The sequence below is a fragment of the Arachis hypogaea genome, chromosome 16, assembly GCF_003086295.3.
Source record: "Arachis hypogaea cultivar Tifrunner chromosome 16, arahy.Tifrunner.gnm2.J5K5, whole genome shotgun sequence".
In the NCBI taxonomy this organism is placed as follows: Eukaryota; Viridiplantae; Streptophyta; class Magnoliopsida; order Fabales; family Fabaceae; genus Arachis; species Arachis hypogaea.
In genome coordinates this window covers 136,597,971-136,615,888 of record NC_092051.1, presented here as the reverse complement: position 1 = coordinate 136,615,888, position 17,918 = coordinate 136,597,971, and the positions used below count along the sequence as shown (strand labels likewise).

The following is a 17,918-nucleotide window of genomic DNA, read 5'->3' as shown; positions in this document are numbered from 1 at the left end:
TAATTGTTGTATTCTATTGTGATATTTTAATGTAGTGATAATTTTATTATTATCCAAATTTAATACAACATATGTGTCTTTATAGAATATATTTTAGTTATATTCTTAGTATTTTCCTTTTAAAAACCTTTAAATTACATGAACTTCGTGCAATGCACGGGTTATCACGCTAGTGTAACAAGAATATATGTAATATATATAGTTTAATCTTCATAGTTAACCCCAATTGAAATTATGACAAATTTATAAATTAATATTTTAGCCAAAATTTAACGGTAGTCAATGAATTCTTTTTTTTTAATTTCATTTGCAAATTTTAGCCATAATTTTAACTGTGCTAATTACTATTATATTGTGTCTAGCTAAAAGCCTCCACAATTTTAAAAATCGTTGCTAAAAAAATAACCGTCACAAACTATAAAACTAACGATCCGATTAATCGTAGTCCTATATTAGTGGCTAATTTATGTTAGTCACGATTTTATAAAATTTTAACAATATATAACTAAATGCCAATTTTACTGGCTTTGTAGAATACATTATGAAATTTGCTTGTCTATCTACAGATGAATGTATGATCAATTCTTTGATTTTTGTTCATGGATAATGCGTGAAAATAAACGAAGTCTTGAAAAGCCCGAATGTATACCAAAATGTTGCGTCCTATTTACATGAAAGAACGCAGTCACACATCTATGGAGCATGCAGGAATTATGTCTCGTAAAAAGGTATTTAATAAAAAGAATGGAATAAAAACGTGACTTCTAGTTCTATGTAATATTGTAATTTTCGAAGCTACTTTTCTTTTGCACAGTCATCCCCTATGTCCCTAACTACCTGTCGTGTTCCGTGGAATAATTCCCATTGCCTGAAAATAATCTCTCTCTGCATTAGCCATACGATCTTGAAACAATGTCCATTCTTTATGACACCTTTCTCTCACCTGATGCAAAATAATAATAATAATAATAAAGATTTAATTAGTGACACGAGTTAACTTTATTAATACGTTTATTATGAATTTTGCTAACGTGTATTTTAAAGATATATGTTAAACATATTATAAAAGAAAACATTTTATAAAAATTAATTTTTTTATGTTTTTAATATATTAAATATATCAAAATCATTAAAAAAGTTTTGTTATTATATTTTTAAAATGTGGCCTAAGAACACAAATTAGTTAAATTCAAAAACATTTTAATCTTACATGTTAGCAATACCCCCAATAATAAAAACCGATAACTCAATAAATATTCTCTCTTAATGCATATCTATAAAGATGTAGCATGAATGCCAAGATGTTTCAAATTTCGATGCATATAAGTTTAAACATTTGCATAAATAAAATTTTGTCCATTCATATAAGACATATATGAATGTAAAACAATAAAGAAAAGAAAAATAAAATTTTGTCCATTCATATAAGTTTAAACATCTGCATAAATAAAAAAAAATGGAAAAAGTTTTACAAACACAGACGTATATGAATGATCATAATCCAATTGTGGTAGGAAGACATGCATACATACCCCTTCCCATGGTGCTCTACCATCTTCTGCGTGCCCCTATTGAAGAAAACAAAGAAAGGACCACTTAATCCATGTAAAAGCAAGTGTTGTGATTTGGAAGAAACATTTTAAAGCTTCATTCACCTGGTTCCCTAGAGATGGAACACTTTGATGGACAATCCACTGAGTATCAACAACTCCAATATTCTCATGAGGAATCTGCAACCAAGCACAACAATACTTAATTTTCACCCAAAAATTCATATCAAACAAACACAAACTAGCTTGCTAGCAATAATAACCTTAACGCATCGTCTTAGAGCAAAATCAAGGCCCCATCCATGAATTAGATCATTCTGCGGCACATAATACACGGAGAATAATAGATAATAAGTACTAGTACTACCACTGTTAAAAGCGTAATTATCATTATTTGATATAATTTTATAGTGATAGTAAGTAAGTAATATAATCTATGCTTATATAGATACAAAACTTAGACATAAACCTGTATCATATGCCATACACAACGCCATGCATCTGAAGAAAAGACAGGAGCCATAATCTCCACAAATCTGATAAGCATTTAAAGAATCAAAAGAAAGAATGAGGATATATATATATATATATATATATATATATATATGCAAGATGGAGAATGGAAGAGAAGAAAAGTTGCGTATTGGCTTTGCTTACCCAGCACAAGGTGGCAAATGTGGATCACTACATTGCCACCACCCGCCATCATCAACCATCCTACACCATAGTTTCAGGGGAGAAAGAATAATTAATAGTTTAGCATCACGCTTAATGAACCAAAGGTAAAGAAATATGGTTTTCACAAAGTAGTATAACTGATTTATTTAACTCACATGTAGGCAACTTCATTGCCTTTGTTATTGAGGATGATAAAGAAGACAGAGGAAACATATCTAATATAAAAAAAGGTTTTCCACTTACTTGTGGACTTCACCTTCATCCTTTTTCTTTGTCATCTGCCATGTAAAACTACTAATTGGATCTAGACCGGGCTGTGATATCTCCAAGTTATGTTTCTTAACCATTTTTAAGTACCTGGAACAATAATGAAACTCAAATTTACGAAATTGTCACTAATACCTATAGTAACATACAAGATGAGTTTCTTGAGACTTACTCCTCTGCATCAAAATGTTCCAAACCTAAGTCCTCATCCCAAATAAAGATATATTCATAAGGAGCCACGATGTGAGGATGCAAAAAACGTTTTGCGTACCACCTTGAAACAAATTTTAAGGTTGTTCATATAAAAAATGAGTTTATAAGAGGTAAAGATCCATAATGCATCCTTTACCAACCATTTAGTTTGCTTGATTGCAGAGATATGGACAGCTCTCTTTGCCCATTCAAATTCATCCCACTCACTAGCCCGCCCATCATAGTGAAACAATACAATTGTGAAGTTTGAAGAGAACTGTGATAATCAAAGAGAGGCACCAAAAGCAATGGTTAGTGGATGAGCACAGATTACAATACATATTGATGATGGAAGGGAGAAACTGAAATTACCTTTTGCACTGCAGCATTAATGTTGTATCTTTGATTATATCCAACAGTGAAGGTTACAAGATACTTTGGCTTGACAATTAGGTCCTGCAAGTGCCACCTCCATCAAAAAGAGAGTCAGATAGGCGAAGATAAAACTGTCAATAGCTCATATTGTCATATATATGAGTGTGAAGCATTTTCCTTTTGTTTTTCACAAAATGTGCATATAAGTATACACACCTCACTGGGTTGGCCCCATAATCGACGAAGAAAGAAATCTGACTGAGGTTTGATTATACCAGGAGGAAGCCTTTCAGCTCCTCGAGGATTTGTAGCTACCCAGATCTGCATCAGAGTCAAAATTATTTACCTTATCAGTGCAATGCTGGTGCCTATAGTTTCCAACATAAGTGTACCATCATCAGTAGAACCATACCTTTGTATCACTTATGTTGTGATGCGCATGCAACATGCTTTTGTTTCCCTTCAATGAAGCCCATGCATCCCAGATTGATTTGGTTGGAAATCCCGTGTACTTATCATTAACATATGTAAGATCAAGGCATGGAAAGAGAGTACATAGATGACAAAAATCATCTAATAAAATTTAGAACTTATGTGCAAAATTCATTACATTAATTTAATAATATAGTTTGTGTATATAGATATAGAGAGAGAGTGAGAGAGAGAGACAGAGTGGGAGTCACCTTAACTAATGATACAGTTGGAAAAGATACTCCTAGAGAAAATCCAAAAACAATTCCAACTAAAGCTGCTAAAGTAAGCCTCATTGTCTCGTTAATATTTCCACTACCACCAAAAAAAAAAGCAAAAGAAAACATCATACATATATATATATATAATGCAAGGTACTATTCCAATCATGTTTAATTTCTCCTCCCTCTTTCTTTTTTACCCTTTCAAGGAAAAAAATCCATTACATATATAAGCATATCATATCACGTTAATACAGAATTTACACCCAAAAAATATAATGCAGACAGTATAACCTGAACTCGTGACATTAAAGTTACACAGACAATTCAAATTGTTAAGACAGAAAAAAAATTACAAAGAATATTCATTCCATGTGAAAAATAATGGAAGTCTTACCTTCTCATGGGAGTTCCCATATTATCATTCACTGTCTTCTATGGCATCTACCATTAAGTATCTCTCATTTTGGGGTTGAATCTGTATATGGTGTCTTATATACCCTTGAAATTAAAATACATGTCAAAAACATGAGAAACCCAACTTGATTATCACTCATGACATCCATAGCCATATGATATCTATAACACAGTGAAGCTGCTGATGAATTTGCAGCATTAATCCCTCACCTGAATCTACTAAGCTAGAACATTTATAGTGCTCCAAAATTATTAAAACGACAAAAAATTCTCAATTACTAGTAGCTCTTCACGGTAGCAAGGGCAGATTAAACATTGAATAGCTAAATATTCAGAATACTAATACATTTGTTATTATAAAGTGTAGTACTGTTATGATGAGTATTCTATTACTGTGTGTAAAAGAAAATTGTGCAAACATTATTGTTCATACATAAATAGCATGTGCATGGGAAAAAAAACCCTCTTTCGTTCTTAGACTTGGCTGAAGAATTTAAAAGTGCAAAACACGGTACACGAGTAGGGTAAGCGAATATATATGCATGACTTTGATCACAGATATCAAAAGAAACCATACACTAGTCACATTGCTTGAATTGAAAAAAAATTAAAAAAATAAATTAAAATAAAATTGTTGCATAGATCATAAACGTGATGACAGAAAAGAAATTATGATCATATTACGAATATATAAAAAAGAAACACACACACACAAACATAAGCGAAATGCAACATACCGCAAGGGATTCTTGCACGTAATTTGGTGTTGTCACGAAAGCTACGTGGAGAGAGAATTAAGAAAAGGATAAAATAAAGAAGGAGTATTCTAAATGGTTAATTAACAATGCAATTAGGATTATATGGTGATTTGAGGGGTTGCAGGTGATTGGGATTGGTTGGAGACGCAAAAATGCTTGCTTTCATTGTTTTTGTTTCTCACAGTGGACAGTGTCGGCGTGCATGAACGAATGCTTAGTCGATGAGGCCGAAGATAGAAAATAATGTAACGTGAGAAGTGTGTGTGCGCGCTTTTATCAGTTTATGGATCAAATGGAACGTACTGTGTTGTGGAGTTGAACCCTTTTTAGGGTGGGCCAACACTACAACAATAGGCCCCGCCTAACTCAATTGAAATTCACAATATTAATTATTATCTCATCATATGGATATGGCTTTGTTCGCCTTTCAAATTATGGGATAGGAAAAATTTGGCCCCTAACACTGCCACAATGGTCCCCAATCTTTTAATTACTTTCTTATAAAATTAAAAAAAATAGTCTTTAATTTTTCTTAAAAATAATATATTTAAGAGATTAAATTGTCTCAAATTCTAAAAGATAAAATATTAAGTTATAACTCAAATGATACAGTCTCATTTTTTCATTAACTAAATTGACAGTTCTTACAAAATAAGTTATAAAATAGTGTTAATAGACATTAAACTAGTACCTCATGGAATAAGAGTGATAAGTTTACCGTCCTTCTCTCTCTCAAATGCAAATTTGATTAAATTATATTTATAAATTAAAAAAATTATTAATTACAATATATTTTTTCATCCATTTTTATAATCTCTAAATCTCCGTACAATAAAAACTTGAAGTGCAAAAGTTTAATTAGATACAAAACTATAAAAACAAAACTAAAAAGAAAAACTTATGAAAAAAAGAAAAAAATAGAAATTTATATAATTATATGATTATTTAACTATGATCAGATAAAAAACTAGTGATTTAATGGTGAAACTAATGACCAATTATATAATTTCGCTCTTTCTTTTTTGCTTTTTCCTTTACTTATAGGTAGAGAGAAGTTATTATATACATTATATAACTATAAACACTATAGAAAAATCACTCAAAATCATCGGATTTTACATAATATTCGACTGAAATAATTATTAAGTTGGTATGTGCTTTGAGTCTCGTAGTCTTAAAAGGATTTAAAGACATAATATCTAAGATTTTAGGTTAGTGTATGATCAAATTTAAATCAACATTTAATTTGGAACACTTAAAAAAATATCTATTTGTACACTTATTCAAATAGTAATAAAAACTCTCAAATTTTATTAATGAAAGGTACGAGACTCCACATTTGAGAGTTTGAGACTAGAAAAAATAGGAATCATACTTCAGAGAGTGAGAAAATGATTTTATTGCCAAAGAATCAATTACATGAGTGTATATAGTTGGATTTGGTTTACTTGTTGTACTAGTCACAATACTAACTATTATTAGTTACAACTGATATCTATTCTTATTAACAACAATTAGTTTTTAACTAATTCTCTTTCATCCTCCCTCAAACTCAGGCTGCTAAAACTTTTTAATCTGCGTTTGTCTCTAAATTCCAAAAACTTATTCGAAGAAATAGCTTTGGACCTTTGGTCATAATATCTACAACTTGCAAATCACCTGGAATATGTTCCACTCAAAGAGTCCCCTTGGCAACATGGTCTCTAAGAAAATAGAGATCCATTTCAAAGTATTTTGAATGAGAATGCTGAACTGGATTGGCTGCCAGGAGTATTGCTTCTTGATTGTCTTAGTGAATCACTAGTACTAGTAGACTTATGTTGATTTCAAGCAAAAGCTTCTTGATTGTCAATAGTTCAGTGGCAAGGCTAAAAACTCCTTTGTATTTAGCTTCGGTGCTAGAGCGAAAGATCGAAGTTTACTTTTTTGATGACCAAGAAATGAGACTCGGACCCATATAGATACAGAAACCTGCCGTGAATTCTTTGTCTTCCATATTAGACACACAGTCCGAGTCGGTATACCCTAAAATGATAAAATCTGAGGCCTTTTGGAGATGTAGTCCTAAGGTACTAGTGCTCTATAAATACCGTAGAATGCGTTTGACAGCTCTCCAATAAACTTCAGTTAGCGCTTGCATAAATTGACACACTTTAATTTGTTAATTGCAAATGCCAATTCAGACTGAGTAATAGTGATATATTACAGACTGCGAACGATGAATCTATAGAGGCTAGGATTCTCAAAAGATGCACCATTGGTGGAGGTTAATCTAAGATTTAATGTCATAGGTGTTGGTAATGTCTTACAATCTTCTCAACCAGCTTTCTTTATCACATCAAGAATATACTTAGATTGTGTGAGTAAGAGAGCATCAAGGTTTGGCCTCCCTTCAATCCATAAGAAATAATGAAGATCCCCTAAATCTTTGAGTGAAAAGCAAGCATTTAAGCTTTTAACCAAGTCTGAAATTGTAGCAGCTGAGCTATCCGTTACGATAATGTCATCCACATAGACAAGCAAGAAAATTGTGGAGTTACCTTTGGTTCTGTGAAAAAAGAGAAACATCTGATTTGGTAGCTGTAAAACCAAGGCTGATAAGAGAGCTAGTGAGCTTAGTGAACCATGCTCTGGGTGCTTGCTTCAACCCATACAGGGATCAAGTTAGTTTGCACACCATTTTATCATTTCCAGCTTTATATCCAAATCAAGTTAGTTTTCACACCATTTTATCATTTCCAGCTTCATATCCAAATAGCTGCTTCATGTAAACTTCTTTCTGCAACTCCCCATTCAAAAATACATTATTAACATCAATTTGCTTGATTAGCCAACCCTTTGACAAGGCGAAAGTCAACAAAATTCTAATTGTTATTAGATGAATCATAGGACTGAATGTCTCTTTGAAGTCAAAATCAGGCCTTTGGTGACAGCCAAGAGCAACGAGCCTTGCTTTGTACTTGTTAATAAAGCCATCCGGGTGATCTTTCATTTTAAACACCCACTTATTTCTGATTGCTCGACGGTTTGGAGGAAGCTCAACAATGTTCCAAGTGTTATTTCTCATCAATGCTGCATATTCTTCATTCATGACTTATTTCCAATGAGGAATGATCAGTGCTTCCTTTGGTAACTTTGGTTTAAGAGGTTATATGATGCAAGTGAAGGTGTTGGGTTTGCTGTTCCCAATCTTTGACCTTGGTCGCATTGGGTGTGTGTTGGTTGTGGGATGAAAAATTAAAGGAAAAGAGGTAGTAATTGGATCAGGGTTGATTGTGGATGAATCTAATGTTGGAGTTTCATGGGTTTGTGGCTGGTCTACAATGGTTGTTGCTGGTTTGGATAGTAGTGTAGGTGTAGGTGGATGGAGTTATGTAGTTGGTGTAAGAATTGGGGGTAAGGGCTGTATTAATAGAATTGAAGGCACTGAATGATGTTGTATTGGAACTGCCGGAGTGAAGCCATAACTCTTGTCTTTGAAGGAAAATACTCTTTCTTTAAACACAACATTTCTCGTGATGATGATCTTGCCTGACTTGGTGAGGCACTTGAATCCCTTATAATGTGGGGATGGTCCTAGGTAAACATAGGCCTCTGATCGGAATTCTAACTTGTCTTTGTTGTACGGCCTCGTGTGAGGGAAGCATAGGCAACCGAATACCTTAAGCATTGATTAAGATAGAGCTTTTCCAAACAGTCTCTGGGATGGTGAGTCAAAATTCAGAACTGAAGTGGGGAGTAAATTAATAAGCTGAGCAGCTGTCACAAATGCCTCTCCCCAAAATTTCTTGGGAAGACCAGCTTCAGCCAAAAGTGTCAACCCTATTGTGGTAATATGCTTATGTTTGCGCTCTGATGTGTTGTTCTGTAAGAACTCGGTTTTCGGTAAACAGATTTTCTGGCCATTTTAAAATTTATTTCGCAAAATTATAAACCACAGCCTAATAAGAAATAGTGAGGCTGGCCCAATAGTAAAAAAAAAACAAAATTAAAGAAAAAATAATAAATTAAATAGAAAAAGAACATTAATAAGGTCAAAATTGATTTTATGAGGGTAATTAATCCCTCTAAGTCAAGTTTGACTAGTAAATAATAAATATTAGTTTACCATTAGTTTATTTTCCTCACTAGAGACTTTTTGAGCCGGAAATTCACTTTTAGTGACGGTTTTGCGTGCGCCAAGAAAAATTCTTGTAACCAAAAACTTCGAAACCAGTGGCAAAAATAATTTCTACCTTAGTAATTGTGTCCCATGATTAATATTAGCCATCTATTCATGATTTATTTCTTTAAAAATAAATCTTAGCCATTAACTATTTTACCACACGGTAAAATTTACTCCAAACCGAATTTCTGACTAGTATTCCGCAAACGACTCTTAGAGGTCCAAAAAAATCTTCTTACTTGCCACCCAAGTAACTTGTCTCTCCTTCTCAGCCTCTGAACTGAGACTATCTCAGCCTTTCATCCCTCTCTGTTATATTTTTAACCTTGAGTAACTAACTGTGGTTAACTGTGGATAAGCTCGACACGCAAGTGCAGACCAAGCTTCCTCGTTTTCACGCCCCTTATTCATTGAAGCCCAGCCCTTGACTACGAAAATTTCAGCCACTTTTATCATCATAAATTTAGCAAGACTTTGATTTTTTATTTAAGGAAGCATTGACCACAAAATTCACAAAATACTTTACACATTTTTAGACTCTTTTGACCGAATTCTTGAGAGAGAAAGAGAGAAAATTCTTGCACCTATTATCTGCGCCCCAGCCCATATTTCAACTCTCATTCCATTTTTCTTAATGTGTTCTTTAAGGACTCAAACCATACAAGCACAAACTCTTGCCCGTTTTCCCTAATCCTTGCGTTTATATCAAAATTTCAGCTAGGTAAACTCTTGTTCTTTCTCCTTTTCTTTTCTTTTTTAAAAATGGTAGCCATGATGAATTCTTACTCTCCTCCATGTACAGAGAACTCCTCTAAAAGCACTCATGGAGCACACCTAAGGAGTTAGAGAGATTCGAGCTCAAAGTGATTAAATTTCGACGTTTTTGCGACACTTTCGGCCAAAATAAAATTGCACCATCACCAGCTGTGCTTCTGCCACTGTGTGCATATTTTCTAGTATGTGAAAGGTTTAATAACTGAATTACATAAGAGATGCAAATTGGCGAGATCTTCTTTAAATTTCTAGCCTTGGGACTAGCGAGCAGTAGTAGCATTACCGAAGGGTTAGAGCGACTTTTTTTACTTCCACATAGCACTTCCGTATTTCTTCAGCTGCCAAGGATCACCACCAGTAGTTATAATAGTAGCAGTGGTGGTAGTAGTCTTTGCCATCACTTTGTATAGACTTTTAGAGGGTTAGGTGCTTTTGTAAATACCTATATAAAGAAGTTAGAACGGGTCCCAGACTAGAGTGACTCTTGTGAGTCGAGGCCTATTAGTATAAATATGGAGTCTGTAAATATTTTCATGAATAAGAAACGACGTAACACGATGTGAATTATGATGTACTAAATGAGCCTTCGGGCATATATGTATGATATTACTATATTTTCTGTATTTTCTATGTTTCATGTATATATTATCTATTTATCTAATACCTATTTCGTTATATCTATATATCTGACACGCGATCTCGACTAGTGCTATAGGCTCATATGTATATATTTAATATAAGGTCTAGAGTCTTTAAGAAAAGCCCTGAAGTAGCGCCTGGTGGCTAGCATCAGTCATGACATGTTGGAAGTTGGGTCGTTACAAATTGTATCAAAGCAGGTCGTCCTTGGTAGAGCCTGGGGATGGACTGACCATGCTTCACCACATGCTCTGCTTGTGTATTTTCATGCTACTAGGGTACCTCTAATGATACATTTTGCATGATGGTCTGAGAGCATTCATTTAGGAAATGTTAGCACTTAAATTAGATATGTTAAGACAGATCACCTTAACGTTGATCGTTTGGTGTTAACAGGACCTCAATGTCTGCAAACAAGTGTAGCCCCCGTCAATTAAGTCCAAGTTTCGAGTTGGCATTTGACTCGGTCGCCTTGTTAGAATCTATGAATGCAATGGCTGCAGTTGTGCGCGATTCCGTCGCTGCAACCAATAGAGCGGTGGAAAGAGTGGAAGACAGCAGAGAACGGTAATGGGAACGGCCATGAAAATGGAAATGTATTGGAAAATAGCGTACCCGAGGGGGATAGGCCAATGACTTTGGCATCTTTTCTTAAAGTTAATCCTCCCAATTTCTTTGGAACCACCAACCTGACTGGGACAGATGATTGGTTTCCTACCATAGAACAGGCTCTGTAGGTGTAACATGTCCCTGAAGGAGAATAATGGAATTTGCCACTTACATGCTGAAAGGGGATGCACAACATTGATGGCAGGGAGTAAGCCAGTTGTTGGGACAAGGAGGCATTGAGATCACTTGGGCTGACTCCGCACTGAGTTCTACAAGAAGTATTTCCCTCCGTCCACTAGCACTGCCAAGGAGTTGGAATTGCTTCATTTGAGACAGGAAAGCATGATGGTGGCTGAGTACTCCTAGATATTCGAGGACGTGTGCCTATTTTCGAAATTGTGCCATGGAAATCTTGCAGAATATGAGGAGTGAAAATGTATTAAGTATGAGAGAGATCTCAGGGAGGAGCTATTAGCCTTAGTGGGTCAAATGGAGATAAGGAACTTTGCTGAATTAGTCAATAAGAGTCAACTGGTAGAGGAATGTTCAAAGAAGTTGGCAGTTGCAGGAGCAAATCATCGAGAGGCTGCACAACAAAGTTTCGATCGGAGACTAGCCCCTCGGGATAGAGATTTCAAATCTAAATGGTAGCAACAGCACTGGAACCGAGCTGGAGGCGACCTTCCCATTCGTTTCAATAGTAGTAATAATAATCATGACCTAGGATGGGTACAGGGAGAACAACCTCAGCAAATTCAGGATGGCCTCATATGCCCAAAGTGTGGGAAAAGTCATGGCGGTAGGCCTTGCTAGTTTGGTACAAATATATGTTACTACTGCAATAAGGAGTGACATCTAGTAAGGGACTGCCGCAAGAGGATTACAGATAGGGCCTCTAGACCCCATCAACAGGGCAGAATTTTACCGTGACTAATAACAAGTGCCACTAGACCCAGGCACTTCTCTTGAGGTGAATGTTACGCTAATTAAGAACCTTAAACATAACATAAGACATGGATGTTCGTATAATTCCTTGTGCATAGCTGAAATTTTTAGGGCAAAATTTTCTTTAAGAAGGGTAGAATGTAAGAACCCGGTTTTCGGTAAACATATTTTTTGGCTATTTTAAAATTTATTTCACGAAATTCTAAACTACAACCCAATAAGAAATAGTGAGGCTGGCCCAATGGTAAAAAAACAAAATTAAAGAAAAAATAAAAAAATTAAATATAAAAAGAACACTAATAAGGTCAAAATTGAATTTATGAGGGTAATTAATCCCCCCTAAGTCAAATTTGACTAGTAAATAATAAATATTAGTTTACCATTAGTTTATTTTTCTCACTAGAGACTTTTTGAGCCGAAAATTCACTTTTTAGTGACGGTTTTACGTGCGCCGAGAAAAACTCTTGTAACCGAAAACTTCAAAACCAGTGGCAAAAATAATTTCTACCTTGGTAATTGTGTCCCAAGATTAATATGAGCCATCCATTTATGATTTATTTCTTTAAGAATAAATCTTAGCCATTAATTATTTTACCACACGGTAAAATTTACTCCAAACCGAATTTCTAACTAGTATTCCGCAAACGACTCCTAGAGGTCCAAAATCTTCTTACTTTCCACCCAAGTAACTTGTCTCTCCTTCTTAGCCTCTGGACCGAGACTATCTCAGTCTTTCATCCCTCTCTGCTGTGTTTTTAACCTCGAGTAACTAACTACGGTTAACTGTGGATAAGCTCGACACACAAGTGCTGACCAAGCTTCCCCGTTTTCACGCCCCTTATTCATTGAAGCCCAGTCCTTGATCACAAAAATTTCAGCCACTTTTACCATCATAAATTCAGCAAGATTTTGATTTTTTTTTTAAAGAAGTATTGACCACAAAATTCACAAAATACTTTACACATTTTTACACTCTTTTGACTGAATTCTTGAGAGAGAAATAGAGAAAATTCTTTCACCTATTCTCTACGCCCCAGCCTATATTTCAACTCTTCTTCCATTTTTCTTTATGTGTTCTTCAAGAACTCAAATCATACAAGCACAAACTCTTGCCCGTTTTCGCTAATCCTTGCGTTTATATCGAAATTTCGGCTAGGTAAACTCTTGTTTTTTTCTCCTTTTCTTTTCTTTTTTAAAAATAGTAGCCATGATGAATTCTTCTCCTCCATGTATAGAGAACTTCTCTCGAAGTACTCATGGAGCACGCCTAAGGAGTTAGAGAGATTCGAGCTCAAAGTGATTAATTTCGACATTTTTGCGATACTTTCGGCCAAAACGAAACTGCACCATCACCAGCTATGCTTCTGCCATTGTGTGCATGTTTTCTAGTGTGTAAAAGGTTTAATAACTGAATTACATAAGAGATGCAAAATGGTGAGATCTTCTTTGATTTTCCAGCCTTGGGACTAGCGAGCAGCAGTAGCATTACCGGAGGGTCAGAGCGACTTCTTTTACTTCCACACAGCACTTTCATGTTTTTTCAGCTGCCAAGAATCACCAGCAATAGTTATAATAGTAGCAGTAGTGGTAGTAGTCTTTTCCCTCACTTTGTATAGACTTTTAAAGGGCTAGGTGCTTTTGTAAATACCTATATAAACAAGTTAGAACGGGACCTAGACTAGAGTGACTCTTGTGAGTCGAGGCCTATTAGTATAAATATGGAGTTTGTAAATATTTTCATGAATAAGCAACGACGTAACACGATGTGAATTCTGATGTACTAAATGAGCCTTCGAGCATATATGTATGATATTACTATGTTCTCTGTATTTTCTATGCTTCATGTATATATTATCTATTTATCTAATACCTATTTCACTATATCTATATATCTGACACGCGATCTCGACTAGTGCTACAGGCTCATATGTATGTATTTAATATAAGGTCTAGAGTCTTTAAGAAAAGCCGTGAAGTAGCGCTTGGTGGCTAGCATTAGTCATGACATGTTGGAAGTTGGGTTGTTACACGTTTTGCTGATGAATATACGGGCAAGAAAACTTGTGCTGAATGCCTTTACAACTCAAATATTTTGTTAAAGCAACATATTCTTGTGCATTGTCTGATTGAATTGCTTTAATTTTAACACCTAATTGGATCTCAACAATTTTCTTAAAATGCATAAAAATAGTGTGCACTTGTGATTTGTGATGCAATAACTAAATCTAGGTAAATCTAGTGTAAGCATCAATGAAATGTAAGTAGTAGCGAGCATCATTTATTGTTGGTACAGGGGCTAGGTCCCAAATATCAGTGTATACAAGCTCTAATGAACTAGTGAACTTGGTTATTGAATCAGGGAATGGAAGCTGTTTTGATTTACCTAAACAACAAGAACTGCAAATAGAATTTGGGTGTTTGAAAGAAATGTTACAGGATTTCAAGATTTTAGATAAAATATTTATGGAAGGATGCTCTATCTCAAGTGCCAAAGCTTGAATGTAGCATTATCCTGAACAATAGTGATATGTGCAGTGGGTGAGATTCGATTTTTATTAGAACCAAAATAGTAAAGTACACGATTAACTAATCCTCGGAGAAGAGTCTCCTTAAAATCCTAGCATTTTACATAAAAGCCATCATCATGAAATTCTATCCATACTCTATTGTCAGTCACAAATTTATATACACTAATAAATTCTTTGTCAAATCAGGCACATGCATCAGTTTATGTAGTTTAAAAGTATGCGAAGAAGAAAATGGTTTGAACAAAGAGTTATCAATATTAGAGATTACCAGAGCATTACCATTTCCAACTTGCACTTGTTCATTTCCTCTATAAGGTGTATATTCTGGCAATTGAGATGCCTCTGGCATCATATGATGCATAGCATTGTAACATTTACAGTTTCATCTAATTGTACACCTATTGAAATCAATGCATCCATAGTTTTCTTTATATCTAACAAGTAATCAGCTATAGATTCCTCTTTCTTTATGCAATTCAGCTTGTTTCTTAATTGATTTTCTTTAGCTCTAGTTTGTGAAGCAAGGAATGTCTCTGACCTTTTCCACACTTGACACACAAAAGTACAACCAATCATTCTTGAAGTGATCGATGCACTCATCGAAGCTAGGAGCCAAGACTTGAGCAACACATCCTGCCATTTTCAGATCTTGTATTCTACAGAGGGGTTTCTATTTCTTCGATCTTCTTCAGAGTTGAACATGATTGGTATATTGACTCCAAAAATGTGATCTATCAGCTCGTAACCTTCAATCGTCGATTTCGCCTGGTCTTTCCATGGCAGATAGTTGTTGTCATCAAGCTTGAGTCTGATCGAGGTGGAGAATGCGTGAACCACTGCTGAATTTTATGGATTCGCCATTTTCAGAACCCTAAAGCTCTCATGCCCTAAAAGGTATCAGACTCCATACTTGAGAGCTTGAGACTAGAAAGAATAGAGATCAGAATTTAGAGAGTGAGATAATGATTTTATTGCCAGAGTTAATTACATAAGTGTATATATATAGTTGGATCTCGTTTGCCTGTTATACCAATCATAACACTAACTACTATTCGTTACAACTGACATCCGTCCTTACTAACAACAATTAATTTCTAACTAATTTCCTTTCAATTAAGGGCTAGACATAGGCTTTTTGAGTTGATCTAATATACTTGTATGTATAAATCTTCTAGATCTTGCCTCTCTTAACTTTCAAATTTTCATCTAGGCTTTATTTAGAAGTTATTTTAAAATGGTTCTCAAGATTTTTCTATAACTTATAAGTGTTTTTACAATTGATAAGAGTTCTACTAAAATATCATAAATTGTTTTATATAATTTGTTAACCTCACAAATAGTTTTAAAATATCTTTACCAAAATTTTTTGAACATTTTCTCACATATTTCATTTTCTATTAAATTCTTAAATTTAATAAACTTTTAAAGTTGATTTATTTGGAAAAGAGTCAGCACAATTTTATTCTCTCTCCATCTATTTTTCTTTCTCTTCACTTCACCATCAGTTTTTTTTAGTTAAAGAATCAATTCTTATAGTTGAAAAGTATTTATTTTTAATAAATTAGTTCAACAATCAATTTTTTTAAAACAATCCATTATTTTCCTTTTTTTTGGCATTCTCCGTATTTTTTATTAAAATGTTTAGATTAGTGCTTTTTAAAACCTTTGTTTATGAATCAATTTTACATGTTATAAAAACCCATATTTTCAAAAAATTTTAATGCATGTATGAAAGAGATATTTAGGGCTTGTTTGGGTGAGCTTTTAAGAAAAGATCTTTTTTCGAGTTATTTTTTTTTAAAAGATCTTATATAGAAGTAAAAGTAATTTTATGTTTGGATATCTCATGTAAAAAGGTCTTTTTATCTATCAATTATGTTTGGGTATAATAATATAAAAGTACTTTTTTTGTTTATTTATTACATGAAAAACATCTTTTTTTTTTAAGGAAAAAAGATCTTTTAAAAAAAGATGTAAATTACAGCTTCTCAAAAAAGATCTTTTTTTTATTTTACTAGTACTTTTACTTTTACTATTAAAAATTTGTCAAACACATTAAAAAATAAAAAAAAAAATTTCATTGAAAAAAAATATTTTTTTTAACAAAATAATGGCGCCCAAACATGCACTTAACTTATGATTCTTAAAAAGAATTGTTTGAGTCCTATATGCTAAGCACTTCATAACTTGAATTTGGCTTTTTTGTTTTGTTTTTTTTTTTTGTTATTTTTGTTGTTGCATGATACTTAAACTCTAATATTTATCAAAATACACATAGACACATGCATGTATGTGCACGCAGGCCACAACACACATATAAAAAGAAAGGAGAGAAGAAAAAGACATAATGAATTAGAGACATAGAAAAAAGAGGAGAAAAACAATTAAAAGCAAAAGAAGAAGGAAAAAGGACAAAAAAAAAATAAAAGAAGACGTTGAAGAAGAATTAGGAGTGAAACAAATAAAAAAAGATGAAAATATATAGAATGAGAATAGATTCTCTTAATTTTTTCTTTTAGTTAAGTATGTCAAGTGTAATTTTTATTATTCAACACTTTTTATATATATATATTTTTTAATTTCACTTAATGAATGTACGATGAGAAATTATATTTTACAACTTCACTTGAAAAAAGTTTTTTGAAAAGAGTCATTTGCTATGCAAAATACTCAAAACTGAGGAAATATATGTAAGAAATGAAAAAAAAATAGATCTGTTTGATTGGACATATATAACTACAAAAGATAAAAGACATATTTTATGTTTACATAAAATATTAAATAGTATTAATGGTTGGATTTGAATAGATTATTATAATTAATTAATTAATATTAATGAATTAGGTAAAATAAATTAGGAAAATTAATCTCAATTTCTAGTAAACAATTTTATCATTTTATTATTAATTTTATCTTATGATGTACGGACTTACACAGCACGACACATGACACATAAACACGCGAATTTAAAATTCTTATAAGATCCAGGGACACGTCGTATATATAAAATATAAAAATTTTTTAAATAAATTATAATGATATTTTGATATTTTATTGATATTAAAATATAAATAATTTTTAATGTCTTTTTTAATTATATAAAATATTTAAAATATTTTTAATAATTAATAATATATATTATTTCTAACTCATTTTAAGAATACATGTTAAGAATAAGGTTTAACACGTTAATACGTGATGGTATTTAGGTGTGTCCAAACGTGTTTGAAAATTTTATTTTTTATTTTTTATTAAGATACGGTTGAATACAGAAAACACACATACATGTCAAACAAATATCGATGAATGTCGTGTCCAAAAATGTCACA

General features: G+C 33.2%; 1 protein-coding gene across 2 annotated transcripts; it reads right to left on the bottom strand.

Annotated features, from left to right (window-relative positions):
- Window positions 1-751: 751 nt before the first annotated feature.
- On the bottom strand, window positions 752-4,095 carry LOC112759193 (uncharacterized). Of its 2 annotated transcripts, none has more exons than XM_072219610.1 (13): window positions 3,736-4,095; window positions 3,475-3,617; window positions 3,279-3,383; window positions 3,060-3,143; window positions 2,849-2,964; window positions 2,668-2,769; window positions 2,472-2,585; window positions 2,208-2,267; window positions 2,020-2,086; window positions 1,814-1,867; window positions 1,656-1,730; window positions 1,533-1,568; window positions 752-943 (listed from the first exon to the last, which is right to left on the bottom strand). In XM_072219610.1, exons 1-13 carry the CDS (start codon window positions 3,881-3,883, stop codon window positions 830-832), a joined length of 1,218 nt encoding a protein of 405 aa, XP_072075711.1. In that variant the 5' UTR covers window positions 3,884-4,095; the 3' UTR covers window positions 752-829. The 2 variants fall into 2 exon arrangements, with proteins under 2 accessions (XP_072075711.1, XP_025663795.2); XM_025808010.3 differs by having other exon boundaries at window positions 3,475-3,573; window positions 3,746-4,095.
- Window positions 4,096-17,918: the final 13,823 nt, after the last annotated feature.